The sequence below is a fragment of the Dendrobates tinctorius genome, unplaced genomic scaffold (assembly GCF_039654945.1).
Source record: "Dendrobates tinctorius isolate UK_male_01 unplaced genomic scaffold, ASM3965494v1 ptg000254l, whole genome shotgun sequence".
NCBI lineage: Eukaryota > Metazoa > Chordata > Amphibia > Anura > Dendrobatidae > Dendrobates > Dendrobates tinctorius.
Genome location: NW_027361921.1, coordinates 3446117 through 3464758, shown reverse-complemented (window position 1 = coordinate 3464758; position 18642 = coordinate 3446117). Strand labels below are relative to the sequence as shown.

The window sequence follows — 18642 nt, the reverse complement described above, 5'->3', positions numbered from 1 at the left end:
GGCCCCCCCCATTTTGTCTTAGTATGCATGGTCCCATCCCTATCATGGTATGCATGGCCCCTGTCCTTATCCTGGTATGCAGGGCCCCCCATCTCATCCTGGTATAAAGGGCCCCCATCCCGTCCTGGTACTCAGGGCCCCATTCTTATTTTGCTATGATTGGCCCCATCCCAATTCTGGTATGCATGGCCTCCTCCTCATAATTGGCCCCCACCCCCATCCTGGTATGCATGGCCCCCTCATTTTCTGAGGGGGCAATGCATCCCAGGATGGGGGTGGGTGCACTCTATCATGCTAAGGCAAGTCAATGTGGAATATATGTAATTAGAATTGCAATACAGCTTTAGAATTAGAAAAAATATATGAGACTCTTAGCATAAAATTTGGCCAAATATTATCTGCCCACCAGCCAACGTCAAGGCGGCCTCAAATCTGATGGGTACCTACACTGTGTGAATACCTCTCTAAGGCTGATGTCTGAATTCCTAGGTGGATGTGGACACCTCTGTCAGCAATGCCTGCATTTATGGGTAAGTAGGGACCTGCTATAATTAAAATCACCACCTGGCGGAGGGCGGAGTGCTCAGTCAGTAAGCTAACATACAAGAGACAAAAACAATGCAATGAATATGCATGGTATGGTATGCATGGCCTCCTCCTTATAATTGGCCCCCACGCCCATCCTAGAGACAAAAAAAACTGACTGGCACATCCAAACTAATGTGAATAGGTGCATACCAAGAGGAGCTACCCCCATATACAATATACAAAGAATGGTTGCACTCTATCATGCTAAGGCATGTCAATGTGGAATACATGTAATTAGAATTGCAATACAGCTTTAGAATTATAGAAAAAATATATGAGACTCTTAGCATAAAATTTTGCCAAATATTATCTGCCCACCAGCCAACGTCAAGGCGGCCTCAAATCTGATGGGTACCTACACTGTGTGAATACCTCTCTAAGGCTGATGTCTGAATTCCTGGGTGAATGTGGACACCTCTGTCAGCAATGCCTTGTCTCTAGGATGGGGGTGGGGGCCAATTATAAGGAGCAGGCCATGCATACCATACCATGCATATAAAAAAAAAACAACCATTACAGTTACCTACCCGATGCTCCCACGCAGTGTCCTGCTCAGATGCCAGCAACTGCTTTATGCTTATAAGCAGCGTATGGCAGCAGGGACAAACAGAGCACAGCTGCCGGAATACTGGCCGGGACTGTTCATTGCAGAAAGCAGTGAGTATTCATGGCTCTTCAGTAGCGCGTAGTGTCAGCCACCGGCTTCCTGTTGCTGCTGACAGTCATGTGTGCCGATACTTAAGAGAAATGAATATTCATTGTGAAGTGATCCCATGTGCCCGTATTTTGGACCTTACCAGTACGTTATATTTTGTATTTTCTTTAAAAATGGTATTTGTTTAGGGCTTATTATCCCTTTTCTTCAATAGGTGTTAATTATCTTTACTGTCTTTGTATGTGTTCTCATTTTTTGTAATTTAATTGCATTCAGCAACATATAGTTTAATCTGGAAGATATAATAATTCTATTAATGTTTGCTTGGTGTTGAGGATACTTTAGGATTATTCTATCCACAGCTGTCCATTTTTGTATATTTTAATTGTTTTAACTGTCTGTGTTGTATTGTTTTTTAATAAAAATTCTAATACTTCTTATACTGTACATATTATTTGGTGGGTACTATATGTTTTCAGTGTAGCTGTTTTCTTCTTTCTTTTTACACATTTAACTTTTTTTTAACGATTAGTAGCACCCCATTTTCCTATATGCAATGAACACAGTAAAAATATAGGAAAATGGGGTGCTACTAATCGTTAAAAAAAAGTTAAATGTGTAAAAAGAAAGAAGAAAACAGCTACACTGAAAACATATAGTACCCACCAAATAATATGTACAGTATAAGAAGTATTAGAATTTTTATTAAAAAACAATGCAACACAGACAGTTAAAACAATTAAAATATACAAAAATGGACAGTTGTGGATAGAATAATCCTAAAGTATCCTCAACACCAAGCAAACATTAATAGAATTGTTATATCTTCCAGATTAAACTATATGTTGCTGAATGCAATTAAATTACAAAAAATGACAACACATACAAAGACAGTAAAGATAATTAACACCTATTGAAGAAAAGGGATGATAAGCCCTAAACAAATACCATTTTTAAAGAAAATACAAAATATAACGTACTGGTAAGGTCCAAAATACGGGCACATGGGATCACTTCACAATGAATATTCATTTCTCTTAAGTATCGGCACACATGACTGTCAGCAGCAACAGGAAGCCGGTGGCTGACACTACGCGCTACTGAAGAGCCATGAATACTCACTGCTTTCTGCAATGAACATATATATATATATATATATATATATATATATATATATATAAACACAAAAAAATTATCTTTTTGTTTTTTTTTTTTGTTAAGGCCAGATGGAATGGCATTGACACAGCTACCATGTTGCCTAAAACCGTCATGGCAAGTAAATTTGTAAATTAATTGTAATTAATTGCAGGTTTTGCAGGTGTAACAGTGGTCTGGAGAAACCATGCACTCATTTACCAATCTAAAAACCATCGTAGCTGCATGCCGCCATGGTTTCTACCTCCATCATGGTCACATTAGTTTTACCCTACATGTCCTTGCCCTGTTAGATCAAACACATCTGGGAAAGCAAAACTACATTAATACATTTCTTTTAAAAGAAAAAAGCATAAAATGGGTAATATTTGGATTAAAAAAAGCATTTATTTGCGGAGTAGTAACATACCTCTGGATTCTCACATTGGTGCTGAACATGTGCCATAGCATTCATTACTGTAGTTCCCAAAACTGAAATGAGGGCCATTTTCTGGTCAGAAACCTTATTTTTTTGCCAAAGTATCACCTATATCAAAGACACAGAATGGTCAAACTGAGATCCTTATTTGAATGCATACACTATTACAGATATGCTTTCAATTATTTTGTTAGGATTTGCACATATTTTCAGACATACGAAGTAAAAGAACAAGACGTGGGCGTTAAACAAGGAGTACAGCAGGGGACGGTGAATCTACGGTGACACAAGTTCACTGTTATGACAGTAGAACCGTTTTCCACAGCAGTAAAATGGCAGGAATGGTGCAATGTGAGACCAAAACAGATCAATAGTAACGTCAGACGGTAATAAGTGAGAGTGATACGCGCTGCAGTAGACATTTTCTATTGGCAACAAATTTAAAAGCAATGTCTCAGGAAATGGACTTTATAAAGATGGAATATGAGCATTTCATTTTAAAATATATAATTGTTATTCCACATAACGTATCATGCACCAAAATCCTCATTTCTTTAGAAAATCTAAAAAAATTAGACGCATTTTCTGTTAAAAATCGCAAAAATTTTACATAAGATGTAAAATAACAACAGGATGCTGTAGTAAAACTGCAGAAAATACGGTGCAGTAGCTTGACTGATGATGCATATTTGCATAATTTCAAAAACACTGATAATTAGATTAATCTTAGATTAATCTTCCTTCAATTCGGCAAAATACTGAGCTGTACAGATTTTAACAATTGCACCACTTTTTTCTTTTTCTGATTATCCAGGACTCAGTCTCGCTACTCTCCGAGTATAGTACAGTTGAATAGAAAACTACCTTCCAGAATGTATTAGCTTCTTCTCACCCAGAATGCCAAAGGACAGTGGAGACTGGAACTAGAGTTACAATTTTAAGTGTCTCATCTTGGCAATTCAGTTCATTTGTTTTACTAGAACTTGTAGCGCTCATACAATAGGAGTGCAGCTTTAACCCCTTCCCGAAATGCACCATAAATGTACGGCGCAGCGGGAGCTGCGTTAAGGCAAAGTGCTATATATATATATATATATATATATATATATATACGGCACCCCTATTTCTGATCACCGCACTGCATTACGCAGTGACAGAGTTAAGACGGCTTCTGACTGTGACAGCAGGTCATCTCTGCACGTCTCCCCGGGATCGTTTTGACAAAGCGGTGACCCACATCATCAAAACGACACATGCAGAGGCATCCGCACGGCCTGCGTACCCAATGTTAAAGATAGGTACGCAGGCCACATGCATATGTAGGCGGAGCTGACCAGAGGAGGTGCGGCAGTGGGTGGAGCTTCATGGAGGAAGTCCGCAGCTCGGCCATCCGCAAATGTGAACCTAGCTTAAGCAACATCCACTGCTACTCACTTTAAAAAAAACACCCATGTAGTCAAAATCGTCACTACACCTTTAGATATATTCCCAAAAAGGTATCATTTCTAAAATGGGCTCACTTGAGATGGGATTCTGCTTTTCTGCGGCTCTGTATATGGAGTCCGCACACTATTATAGGAAAATCTGCACTCCAGGAGGCAAATAGCGCTCCATTCCTCCCGAGTCGCTCCGTGAGGCCAGAGTCACACTAGTGAGAAAAACTAGCGAGAAAAACGGACGATTGCAATGCGATAAACAAATCGCATTGCACTCGTCACAATGTTAATCTATGGGGCAGCTCCCATCATCTGATTTTTTTCTCGGCCGTTTTAATCGGGCTGAGAAAATCGCAGCATGCTGCGATTGTTACCGATTATCGGATCGGACTCGCCAATGCAAGTCTATGGGGCCAAGAAAAAAATCGGATTACACACGGACCACAAGTGTGACTTGCGAGAAAATTGCACCCGGTGTTCTTTACCAAAAGCCGGCAATTCATTTTGCAATACAGTAAAATCACACTGACAGGTTTAATAAAGAAACGGAAGAATAGATATAGACACATACATATATACACACATATATGTCATAGAGACACACACATTATACAGTTCTTCATAGCCAAATAGCCACTAAAACATTTGCCGGTTTCATTAAAATCATTCCAAAACCCGACATGAAATGACACATGGTTTACATACAGTAAACCATTTCATTTCATGTTTTTTTATATGTCTTTAACTAGTAATTAGATGAGGGTTTGTGTGTTAAATTTGGGAGGTGTAGGTGTTAATTCATTGTAAAAAATTGCGTGGGCTCTCGTGGTAATTTGTCAACCAGAGAGGTAAAGCAGGTGAGTGAGGGCAGATTTTAATAGCCTTGAGAGTGATCATTGTTTCCCCCTCCCCCAGGCTACAAAAATCTGCCCCCAGACACCCCAGAAAAGGCGCATCTATAAGATGTGCCTTTTCTGGCACTTATCCTCTCTATTCCCATTGCCCTGTAGCGGTGGCGAACGGGTTAATTTAACAAAGGGTTAATGGCACCTTGCAATTGGAGGGTGACATTAAGCCGATTAATAAAGGAGAGGTGTCAATAAGACGCCGATCCATTATTAACCCTAGACTATGAAAGGGTTAAAAAACACACACAGACATTAATTCATTAATTAAAAAGTCTTTTAATGAAATAAAGACACCTAGTTTTTGACCAATCTTTATTACTCTGCTAATCCAAAATTAAACCATGATCTGCAAAAAAGCAAAAACATAAAGCAACAATATCCTTATCTCTCCGCCGTTCAGTCATGTCCCATGCTGTAATCCTTAACAAGGGGTTAAACAGTTTACAATGAGGACCGGTGCTAATGCTTCCAGCCGCACTATAAACTACTTCAGAATGACTGAGTTCAGCTCTGCGCAGCCTCACTGGCTGCCCAAAGATGAACTAATAAGCGTGGGAAAGTTTCTGACTTTTTTCCCACACTCATCAGTTCACCTCAGGTCAGCCAGGGGACTCCTCGCAGCCTCAGTGACGTCAGCGGGAGTCCCCGGCTGACCTGAGGTGAACTGATGAGCATGGGAAAAAAGTCAGAAACTTTCCCACGCTTATTAGTTCATCTACGGGCAGCCAGGGAGGCTGCGCAGAGCTGAACTAAGTCATTCTGAAGTAATTTACAGTGGGGCTGGTCGCAATAGCCTGTCTTTTATATATTGTACATTAATAGCCTGTGTATTATATTAAGCACTGTCTTTTTCATCTCTTTTATTTGCTTATTGTTTTCCCACCTGTAGTTTATAAGGGTCATTTAGGGTGAGTCTGGGAAAGCCTCCACGGAGTGGGGGCGCCAAATAATCCTATCTTTTAGGGTGCCAACCTCCACTGTCAGGAAGGGATAGCAGGCTAGCGTAGGGCTATCGTAGGATATTAATGTATAGTTTGTAATTGTGTTATTGCACTAGGGGGGTGTTTTTTACCTCAATTTATTTATTTTTTTGATTTACAGTCTGTTTAGAAAGGATCGTAAAAATTGGAGAGGAGGAGGGGTTTGTCTTTATGTAAAGTTTTGTCTAAAGTCCACCTTAAAGGAGGATATTAGCGAAGGGAATAAGGATGTCGAGTTCATATGGGACGAAATGCATGGAGGGAAAAATAGTATCAAAATTCTCATTGGGGTCTGTTACAAACCTCCAAATATAACATAAATCATGGAAAGTCTACTACTAAGCAGACAGATGAAGCTGCAACCCATAATGAGATCACTGTTATGGGGGACTTTAACCCCTTTCTGACATCAGACGTACTATCCTGTCCACAGTACCCGGGCCCCTATGACCGGGGACTGTTATGAATGGGTCACCGAGGAGGAAAAAACAAAACAAGCTAAGTCCCAGAAAAAAACAGAGAGGTGGTAACTATGCAGATTGCAGATCCCTGATCCTAAACACACAACTAGCAGCAGCCGTGGAGCGTTCCTACGAAGATCCTAGACGCCTCGTCACCGCCGGAGGACTAAATAAGACTAAAGCAAGAAAGGGGAAAACTAACTGCCCCAGAGCAGACCCCAAAGGAAAGACAGCCCCCACACATGTATTGACGGTGAAATAAGATGAAAACACAAACACAGGCAGGAAAATAGGCTGAGCAAACGATGGGGCCCAAACTAACTAGAAAGGATAGGAAAGGAAAGACACTGTCTGCAATCTGCCAAAAACCCTACAAAAATAATGTCCAACACTTCTGATAACAAAATTAACCCTGAAGTCACTAGACTTATCCCACTATATCAGCACTCTGAAATATTCTGAGACAGAGCAAAAAGAGGCCAATCTAATAGGGGACGAAAAGCAAATTGGCAAATACAGATAAATAAGAGTGGAAATTCAGCACAGCCCCAGCCGGGGCTGGCTGACCATACAAAAAACTGAATAGACCAACAAAATCAAGTGTGAATATTAGCAGAAAAACTTAACTTGAGCTGACAGGAACAGAGCTGAACACCAAGAGCTGAAAAGTCAGAAGGAATCACCAGCACCAGAATAGGGCGTCGGCTGACTTAAATCCAGTCTGAAATTCCTGAGGTCCAATCGTCATCCTCATTATCAGGTGGCAGATCTCTAGTGATTAAATCAGCCTCACTACCTCCTGTTACCACCAGAGGGAGCCTGGAAGAACTCACAACTGGTAGACCAGAAAATGAACTCACAACAGGGGACAGGATAGTACGTCTAAGCGATCACGGCGCTCCCGGGGGGGTGCCGCTGATCGTGGCCGGGTGTCAGCTGATTATCACAGCTGACACGCGGCACTATGTGTCGGGGTGGTCATGGACCGCTCCCGGCACATTAACCCCTGGCACACTGCGATCAAACATGATCGCAGTGTCCTGGGGGATTAGGGAAGCATCGTCAGGGAGGGGGCTCCCTCTGTGTTTCCCTGAAACCCACATAGCAGCGCAATGTGCTGCGCTGCTAAAGGGGCCTCCTTCCTTGCAGGCCTCCGGATCCAATATGGCAGTGGGGGTCTTCGGGGGCCTGCAGGGAGGCGGCTTCCTCAGTGCCTGCAGAGAGCAGGCACTGAGGAAGCCTCTGCAGCGCCTGTCAGATCGCTGATCTGATAGAGTGCTATCCAAACTGTCAGATCAGCGTTCTGACACATTACAGTGATGTACCCACCTGGGACTATGTAATAAAATAAAAAAAAGTGTAAAAATAATTTATAAAAAAAATCGCTAAATAAATTAAAAAAAATATTCCCTAATAAATTCATTTTTTGGAAATAAAAAAACAATAAAAGTACACATATTTAGTATTGCGGCGTCTGTAACGACGCACCCTATAAAACTGTCCCACTAGTTAACCCCTTTAGTGAACCCCATAAAAAATTTAAAAAAGTAAAAAAACAATGCTTTATCATCATACCGCCAAACAAAAGTGCAATAACGCGCAATCAAAAAGACGGATATAAATAACCATGGTACCGCTGAAAACGTCATCTTGTCCCGCAAAATAGAGCTGCCATACAGCATCATCGGCGGAAAAATTAAAAAGTTATAGCTCGCAGAATAAAGCGATGCAAAAATTATTATTTTTTATATAAAATTGTTTTCATTGCATAAAAGCGCCAAAACATTAAAAAAAACATAAATGAGGTATCGCTGTAATCGTACTGACTCGAAGAACAAAACCGCTTTATCAATTTTACCACACGCAGAACGGTGAAAACGCACCCCCCAAAAGAAATTCATGATACGTTGGTTTTTGTTCATTCTGCATCCCAAAAATCGGAATAAAAAGCGATCAAAGAAATGTCACGTGCCCGAAAATGGTACCAATAAAAACGTCAACTGATCCCGCTAAAAATAAGACCTCACATGACTCGGTGGGTCAAATTATAGCTCTCAAAATGTGGTGATGCAAAAATTATTTTTACAATAAAAAGCGTCTATTAGCGTATGACACCTGCCAAACATAAAAACCAGCTAAAAATAGTAAATCAAACCCCTCTTTATCACCCCCTTAGGTAGGGAAAAAAAAATAAAATGTATTTATTTCCGTTTTCCCATTAGGGTTAGGATTAGGGCTAGGGTTAGGGCTTGAGTTAGGGCTTGGGTTAGGGTTTGGGCTGAGATTAGGCTTAGGGGTGTGTTGAGGTTAGGGTTGGAGTTAAAATTGGGGGGGTTTCCACTGTTTAGGCACGTCAGGTGCTCTTCAAACGCAACATGGCGTCTATTCTCATTTCTAGCCAATTCTGCGTTGAAAAAGTCAAACGGTGCTCCTTCCCTTCCAAGCTCTTCCATGTGCCCAAACAGTGGTTTGCCCCCACATATGGGGTTCCAGCCTACTAAGGACAAATTGTACAACAACATTTGGGGTCCAATTTCTCCTGTTACCCTTGGGAAAATAAATTGGGAGCAAAAATATCATTTTTGTGGAAAAAAAATAAGATTTTTTTTATTTTTATGGCCCTACGTTATAAACTTCTGTTAAGCACTTGGGGGTTCAAAGTGCTCACCACACATCTAGACAAGTTCCCTGGGGGGTCTAGTTTCCAAAATGGGGTCACTTGTGGGGGGTTTCAACAGTTTAGGCACATCAGAGGCTCTACAAATGCGACATGACACCCGCAGACCATTCCTTCAAAGTCTGCATTCCAAAACGTCACTACTTCCCTTCCGAGCCCCGACGTGTGCCCATACAGTAGGTTTCTCCCACATATGGGATCAGTGTACTCAGGACAAATTGGACAACAACCTTTGGGGTCCAATTTCTCCTCTTACCCTTGGGAAAAAAAAATTGGGGACCAAAAGATGATGCTTGTGGAAAAAATATGATTTTTTTATTTAAATGCCCGGGTGTTATAAACTTCTGTGAAGCACTTGGGGGTTCAAAGTGCTCACCACATATCTAGATAAGTTCCTTGGGGGATCTAGTTTCAAAAATGGTGTCATGTGTGGGGGGTTGCCACTGTTTTTGCACATCAGGAGCTTTCCAAACATGACATGGCGTCCAATCTCAATTCCAGCCAAAAAAGTCAAAAGGCGCTGCTTCCCTTCCGAGCTCTGCCATGCGCCCAAATAGTCTTTTACACCCACATATGGGGTATCAGCGTACTCAGGACAAATTGCACAATAACTTTTGGGGTCCTGTTACCCTTGGGAAAATAAAAACTGGGGGTGAAAAGATAATTTTTGGGGAAAAAATATGATTTTTTAATTGTACGGCTGTACGTTATAAACTTCTGTGAAGCCCTTATCTAGATAAGTTCCTTGGGGGGGTCAAGTTTCCAAAATGGGGTCACTTGTAGAGGGTTTCCACTGTTTTGGCACATCAGGGCTCTCCAAACGAGACATGGCGTCCGATCTGAATTCCAGCCAATTTTGCAGTGAAAAAGTCAAACGGCGCTTCTTCCCTTCCGAGCTCTGTCATACACCGAAACAGTGGTCCCCCCACATATCAGGTATCAGCGTACTCAGGACAAATTGCACAATAACATTTGCAGTCCAATTTCTCCTGTTACCTTTGGTAAAATAAAAAAAATTGGACCTGAAGTAATTTTTTTGTGAAAAAAAAGTTAAATGTTCATTTTTTTTTAACATTCAAAAAATTCCTGTGAAGCACCTGAAGGGTTAATAAACTTTTTGAATGTGGTTTTGAGCACCTTGAGGGGTACAGTTTTTAGAATGGTGTCACTTTTGGGTATTTTCTGATATAGACCCCTCAAAGTGACTTCAAATGTGATGTGGTCCCTAAAAATAAAATGGTGTTGTAAAAATGAGTAATCACTGGTCAACTTTTAACCTTTATAGCTTCCTAACAAAAAAATGTTATTACCTAAATTGTGCTGATGTAAAGTAAACATGTGGGAAATGCTATTTGTGAGAATCATGGGGGAATAGTGGATGAGGGCATGTATATCTCGCCCAGATACCTTTTCTATGTGGCATAGTCTGCTCAGCATCTCACCTGGTGACTAATAAGTAATGGGAAGCAGATATAAAAGGATGCCAGGTGGTGTGTTAGTTGCTCAGACTGGGGAACACAGAGAGCATGTCAGTGTGAGCGAAACTTGTGAGTGAAAGCTGTGCTTACGGTAACCCTGGTTTGGCTGGCTGGGAGAAGCTCTCCAGTTGGTAGTTAGTATGGACCCTGTTTAGTTAGTGCCGGACAGGCAAGGATTTGTTTTGTTTTATTTCCTGTATGTTTTGCTTTCACCTGAAATAGACCTGACCCAGCGCAGTTATGACCGAATCCCGGCTGTGCCCCTGAGATTCATGCTAAACCCACGTGGCCTTTGACCCCAGCAAAGGTGATCCCGGAGTGTTTTATCACATATTTATTAAGTTTTTTGTGTGCCATATCTCTGTGATTTAAGGACATAAAAATTCAAATTTGGAAAATTGCGAAATTTTCAAAATTTTCGCCAAATTTCTGTTTTTTTCACAAATAAACGCAAGTTATATCAATGAAATTTTACCACTATCATGAAGTACAATATGTCACGAGAAAACATTGTCAGAATCACCGGGATCCATGGAAGCGTTCCATCGTTACCACCTCATAAAGGGACAGTGGTCAGAATTGTGAAAATTGGCCTGGTCATTAACGTGCAAACCACCCTTGATGGTAAAGGGGTTAAGAAGATTAATGCCACCTGATGCACCAGTAAAAATAAGCTCTGTGACTTTAAGAGTTCCTCCTTTATAAATGAAACAATATGGGTCTGCTTATGTGTCACACACCACATGGCCAACTTGGGTTGTTAAATGTTACAATGACATTTCCCAGTGAATGCATTTGAATGCATTACCCTCGGGGGTAAAGGGGTTAACTACCAGGATATTAACTGGGAAACAGAGACCTGCGAAACCCATAAAGGCAACAGGTTTCTGCTAATAACCAAGAAAGATTATCTTTCACAATTGGTGCAGAGTCCAACCAGAGAAGCAGCACTTTTAGACCTAATACTATCTAATAGACCTGACAGAATAACAAATCTGCAGGTCGTCGGGCATCTAGGAAGTAGCGACCACAATATTGCAAAATTTCACTTGTCTTTCACAAGGGGGACTTGTCAGAGAGTCACAAAAACATTGAACTTTAGGAAGGCAAACTTTGACCAGCTAAGGCTGGTTTCAGACTAGCATTCAGGAGGGCTGCATTTCCGTGCGGTGGCCGCACACGTCAAATGGGCGCATGCAAATGCATTCGCATACAACGCATGTCCCTGCGTACCCAATGTTAAAGATAGTTATGCAGGAAAACGTTGGACGCAAGCGGCAGTAGGCGGAGCTTCACGGAGGAAAGAAGGAGGAAGTAGGCAGCCATCTGCAGCCCTCCTGAAAGCTAGTTTGAAACTAGCCTTAAGGGCCTGTCACACTAAGCGATATCGCCAGCAATATCGCTATAACGTCACTGGTTTTTTTGACGTAGCAGCGATATCGCTATGTCTGATAATTACCTCCGACCGGCTCCCCCACTGATTATCGCTGATTGCGCGAGAACGTCCAGGACCGTTTCTCGTCGTCAGATTCCTGCTGGGCTTCCTGTGGCGCCGACGAGCGACACGTGGATGCGGGCGGGAGGACGTCTTCATCACCTCGTCTGATAGGTAAGTAGCGACCCCCGACCGCTGGTATGTCGCTGGTAAGATCTGCCTGTGTGGCAGCTCACTAGCGACCACTTAGCGATGCACCAGCGATCCTGACCGCGTCATATCGCTCGTCGGGATCGCTGGTGCATCGCTAAGTGTGACAGTACCTTTAGAGATTCCCTTAATCTGGTGACTGGGACAATGTCCTCAGAAATAAGAATACAGATAATAAATGGGAAATGTTTAAGAACAAACTAAATAGGCTCTGCAAGTGGTTTATACCATGTGGGAATAAAGGGACAAGAAATAGGAAAAACCCAATGTGGCTAAACAGAGAAGTAAGAGGGGCAATTAACAGTAAAAAGAAAGCATTTAAACTACTAAGCAGGATGGCACCGTTGAATCGCTAAAAAACTATAGGAAGAAAAATACTTTATCTAAAAAACTAATTAAAGCTGCTAAAAAGGAAACAGAGAAGCACATTGCTAAGGAGAGTAAAACTAATCCCAAACTGTTTTTCAACTATATCAATAGTAAAAGAATCAAAAGTGAAAGTGTACGCCCCTTAAAAAATTGTGAAGAAAGAATGGTTAAAAAACAACGAAACAAACTGAAATAATGTCCAATAATAGGCAAATTTATTTAGGTAATATTAAGGACAATAAAAAGGTAGGGTAGGAAACCAATGCCAAGAAAGGGGCACAACTCTGGGGACACTAGAGTATATCAATAAAACAAGATCTAGACAACATATCAAATTTATATATAAACACAAACATGTGCAGTGCATGAGGTACAAATAAAGTGCAAATGCATAAAAAAGGGGTATATATGTGCAAAATATGGTATGTGCAAATTGGTAAAGGGCTAGTAGAGGATAACAATAAGGTGCAAGTGCATTTAATTCAATACCAGTGCATCAACAATTTTATCACACATAATAGGAGACCCTATGGATCTAATGGATCATTGTAGGATATCATAGAGGAATATATTACATAGTGGGACAATAATGTAACTAATAGTGAATCGCAAAGTGCTATTACCCCAGGGGTGGGCACATCCTGGGGACTCCATCAGCACATGAGGTAATAGGACTTTGTGCATAAATTATATGGGATTTTTTACATTTATTTCTTAACTATTTAATTAGGTGCACTTTTCCTTGAGTTTGCTTAAAGGAAAGAATGGTTGTAGATGACGAGGAAAAAGCTAGTTTAATAAACACCTTCTTCTCCACGGTATTCATGAAAATAAATTGCTAAGTGAAATACCAATAGACAAAGAAAACCCTATATCAAGGGTCACTAATCTAACCCAAGAAGAGGTGCAAACCAGGCTAAATAAGATTAAAATAGATAAATATCCGGGTTCGGATGGCATACACCCACGCATGCTAAGAGAACTAAGTAGTGTAATAGACAAACCATTATTATTTAGAGACTCTATAGCATCGGGGTCTGTTCCACAGGACTGGCGCATAGCAAATGTGGTGCCAATATTCAAAAAGGGCTCTAAAAGTGAACCTGGAAATTATAGGCCAGTAAGTCTAACCTCTATTGCTGGTGAAATATTTTAAGGGTTTCTGAGGGATGTTATTCTGGATTATCTCAATGAGAATAACTGTTTAACTCCATATCAGCATGGGTTTATGAGGAACCGCCCCTGTCAAACCAATCTAATCAATTTTTATGAAGAGGTAAGCTATAGACTGGACCAAGGTGAGTCATTGGATGTGGTATATCTTGATTTTTCCAAAGCGTTTGATACCGTACCACACAAAAGGTTGGTACACAAAATGAGAATGCTGGGTCTGGGGGAAAATGTGTGTAAATGGGTAAGTAACTGGCTTAGTGATAGAAAGCAGAGTGTGGTTATAAATGGTATATTCTCTGGTTGCTGTGACCAGTGGGGTACCTCAGGGGACCTATTCTCTTCACCATATTTATTAATGATCTGGTAGAAGGTTTACACAGTAAAATATCGACATTTGCAGATGATACAAAACTATGTAAAGCAGTCAGTACAAGAGAAGATAGTATTCTGCCACAGATGGATCTGGATAAGTTGGAAACGTGGGCCGAAAGGTGGCAGGTGCAGTTTATCATTGATAAATGTAAGGTTATACACATGGGGAGAAGGAATCAATATCACCATTACACACTGAATGGTAAACCACTGGGTAAATCTGACATGGAGAAGGACTTGGGGATCCTAGTTAATGATAAACTTACCTGGAGCAGCCAGTGCCAGACAGCGGTTGCTAAGGCAAACAGGATCATGGGGTGCATTAAAAGAAGTCTGGATACACATGATGAGAGCATTATACTGCCTCTGTACAAATCTCTGGTTAGACGGTTAGACCGCACATGGAGTACTGTGTACAGTTTTGGGCACTGGTGCTCAGGAAGGATATAATGGAACTAGAGCGAGTACAAAGGAGGGCAGCAATTTAATATAGGGGATGGGGGAACTACAATACCCAGAGAGATTAGCAAAATTAGGATTATTTAGTCTAGAAAAAAGACGACTGAGGGGCGATCTAATAACCATGTATAAGTATATAAGGAGACAATATAAATATCTCTCAGAGGATCTGTTTGTACCAAGGAAGGTGACGGTCACAAGGGTGCATTCTCTGCGTCTGCAGGAGAGGAGGTTTTTCCACCAACATAGAAGAGGATTCTTTACTTTTAGGGCAGTGAGAATCTGGAATTCCCTGCCTGAGGAGATGGTGACGGCGAACTCAGTCGAGGGGTTCAAGATAGGCCTGGATGTCTTCCTGGAATGTAACACTACTGTATCTTACAGTGATTAGGTTCTTTAGAAGGACTTTGATCTGGGGATTTATACTGACGGAATATAGGCTGAACTTTTCAGCCTTGCTAACTATGTTACTATGTTAAGTACAATATATCATGGATATATCATCAGCTGAAGCATTCCAGAGTTGTTACCTCAAAGTGACAGTGGTCAGAATTGAAAAAATTGCCTTGGTCAGGAAGGTGAAAACAGGCTTAGAGTTGAAGGGGTTAATATGTATTTAATGGCTTCATAAGGGTTAAATATACTCTCTCAGAAACACATAACCAGCTTGACTAGATTACTAGTAGGGTCAACTTGATGTATTGCTTGTAAAGTATTTACCAGAAAGGACATCTGAAAATGCAAGCTCATAAACACTAGCATCTGTTAGGTTTTAGCAGTTCTCATGCTAGAGTCTTGATTTCAGCTATAGAAGCTTGCTGGATAGAAATCTATCTATGCCCTGACAACTCTAATTGAACTGGATACTCGATACAGTTGCTGCTATTTACTATAGAAGCATTACCTGACCATTCACATTGTGCATTTACCACACTCATCAAGATCCGTAAATAAGAATAAACAGTCTTAGATTTGGAAGACTAACAATTTTGTACAAACATGCAAAAATAAATTGCATTTTGACGTTGAAATAGATAAGGTAGTGTAGCTATATTGTGCAGAATTAAAATATATGTCTACATACTTAACCCCTTCAGGAGGAATAAAATACAGTCACTATCTATGTAATATGCTGGCTAGATACTCTGAAGCAAGAGACTCTGTAACCACTCTCCACGTTAGCCAAGACATGAGGATCCTTAAAGGGGACCTGTCACCTGAAAAAACGCTATTATCTTGCAGATATGAGGTTAATCTGCAAGTTAATAGCAATGTGAAACTGCCTGGCATCAGCACTTAGACCCATGCTGCCGGGAGGAAATTTGCTCTATTCCCCTCGGGAGTGTTCTGGTTTTAGTCAGGAGGGTGGAGTAGGCACGGGTTCAGTCATCGCTTTATGTATAGAGCTGGCCACTGTAACTGCGCCCCCAGGACTGACTTCTGGCCCTAATGCGGAGCTGCTGTCAGTCAGTGCCGGGGTGCGGTAACAGCCATCAAGCTCTATACATAAGGAGATGACTGAAACTGGAACGGTTCCGGGAGGAATAAAGTTTGTTCCCTCTTGAAAGTTTGGGTCTAAGTGCTGGCACCAGGCAAGTTCACAACGCTATGATCCTGCAAATGAACCCCATATCTGTAAGTTAATAACATTTTTTCCAGGTGACACGTTCCCTTTAAAGCACCTCCTTTATTAATACAGACTTCCCTAGTAGGCCATAGCAAAAACTACTGTGCTCTATTAATTTTCCTTAATCCATTGTTCTGGTGTGTAATTGTTATGGTGCAATTGGTGCCATGACCGTAATTTGAAAAATTTAACTCAGAATTAAAGGATTATCTAACCTTCACTAGTTGTATCAAATACAAGGTAAACCAAATAGAAACTTCAACATGGGGAAATCAAGAAAAGGAGTGAGAAGTGAAACCGAACAGAAAAGAAAGATGTTACACCTGGGGAGGCAATGTGGCATCCCTGAGGGTCCAGTCGCCACAGTGGTACTGCACCTCATCCAGAGGTGTGGTATCCCACCCTCAGGTAAGGAGGGAGTACCACCTGGGACTTCAACACCTGCACCCAACACACACCAAGCTGGCCAGGAAAGGGTGTTGGGAGGCGGGCGAAGCCGTTAGGTGAGTGAGGAAAGGTAGAGAAGGGGAGGGGCTTAAGGAGATGGTGTGAGAAGGAGCGTAGCCAATCAGAAAGTGAGTGGGAGGAGATAGTGGAGAGATAGAGAGAAGATTCTAGAAAGTGTCAGTTGGTGACAGGACAGCGAAGGAGCAAGACTGGAGTAGAAGGAGTCAGAGCCATTGTGGAGGAAGAAGAGCTGAAGGAAGTTTTGAGGAGGACAGAAGGGGTCCTTGGGGCACAGGAAGTGCGGCAGCCACCCTTGGACCCGCTCCAGTTTGGAAGGACCAGGTCGCAATGGGGGTACCGGCCACTGAGCCCAGTGGAGAAAACACCAGACTCAGCTGGAAAGCCGGAGGCTGAGGGAACTGTAGGTGCCTCAACCGCATCCACAGCAACTCCCTAAAAAGGCAACCAGATAAAGGATCCCGGGGCCTGACCCACGTCGCCCGATGAGGTCCAAGGCTGCTGGCTTAGAGACACTGCTGTGAAGGTGCTAGGTAAGAAGGAAGGAAAGACCAGCACTGGGAGATGACCAGAAAGGGGGGAACAAAAAAGGAAGTCCTGGAGACGTGTTCCCGAAACTACCTGGGAGTTGACTGGACCCCCTTACCTGGATGACACAGTGCTAAGCGTGACACTTGAGTGCATGGGTTTAGCGCGAGTAAAAACCGTGAAATTGCACCTCACTGTGTCACTTGTGTCTTTTGCGTACTACCTGCTTGACACCGCACATAACATCATAGTCACCAACTCACAAGTAACATCATACCTGCCCTGGGACACAGCTCTGCCCGTGGAGAGATACACCATCTCTGCTGCCGTACCACCATCCCAGAGGATCTGCATTGCAGCGTCGCCTACCCTTGCCGAATACCACGGGTGGCGTCACGATTCCCCTTTTCCCCTACCATTTTTCCCATCATCTTTCTCCCCCATTGAACGTCCATCTTTACTGGACGCCCAGGACCACGGACCGGGTCACTGCCACCGTGACACATCCCCTTTAAAGAACCTGACCAGCCCGGTACCAAGTAACTTAAGGTCCTGTGGGGGCGCTCCAGCAATTCTTGGCTAAAGGAGGAAGGGATAATACCTAAGGCACCATTCAGACATCAGTCTTCGTTGCACACATTCTAACCAAGCTATTTTATAGATAGCACACAACTAAAATTATCTGTTCACATGTATGTCTTTTTTTTTCAGGATAATCAGTTTGCAAATAAAAACAGATAGGTCCCATTTTTGATCTGATCTGATCATTCACGTCATTGAGTCTGTGAAAATAATGGATAGCTCAAGGATGCCTTCAGTGCTGTCTCCTAGTGCTCTCGGGATTTTTTCTTGCTGTCTAATGGGTAGATAATGCTTGGAAACTTTTTTTTGCAGATGAGAAAATAGGATGCCACATGTGGACCACAAAGAAGGTGAAAATCAAATAAAAACATTGATCAAAATTGATCTGTTTTTCTCATATGTTAAAAAAAAGGAAATCCTGACATGTGAACAAGGCCTAACAGGGGATTCTACCTGGAAAATAGGAGGGATAAGTGATAGTAGCTGTGCAGGGCTAGATTTGGAAGCAGAGGTGATACACCTGGTCTTGGCAGATGATACCTGGTTGAGACTGGGAAGTAGAGACAATTAGGAGCGGGAAACTATCATTAGATAAAACTGAGGTGAAGGAGAAATAATCCTAAATTAGTCCTCAAGAAGAGCAATGTTGTCTTCACTGTTACCACT

The 18642-nt window shown here is 41.9% G+C and overlaps 1 protein-coding gene across 8 annotated transcripts in view; it reads right to left on the bottom strand.

The window, feature by feature from the left end:
• The window catches only part of PMS1 (PMS1 homolog 1, mismatch repair system component), a 322424-nt gene that overhangs the window by 121545 nt on the left and 182237 nt on the right, over positions 1–18642 (bottom strand). For 7 of the 8 annotated variants that reach the window (XR_012226454.1, XM_073558100.1, XM_073558103.1 and 4 more), the window contains one exon: positions 2808–2924. The exons of the other annotated variant lie outside the window; for it this stretch is intronic. Coding sequence is in view for 6 of the 7 variants with exons in the window: in XM_073558100.1 (XP_073414201.1) it covers positions 2808–2924 (117 nt within the window). In the remaining variant the exon portion in view is untranslated. The remainder of the gene's footprint in view (positions 1–2807; positions 2925–18642) is intronic. 8 annotated transcript variants of the gene reach the window in all.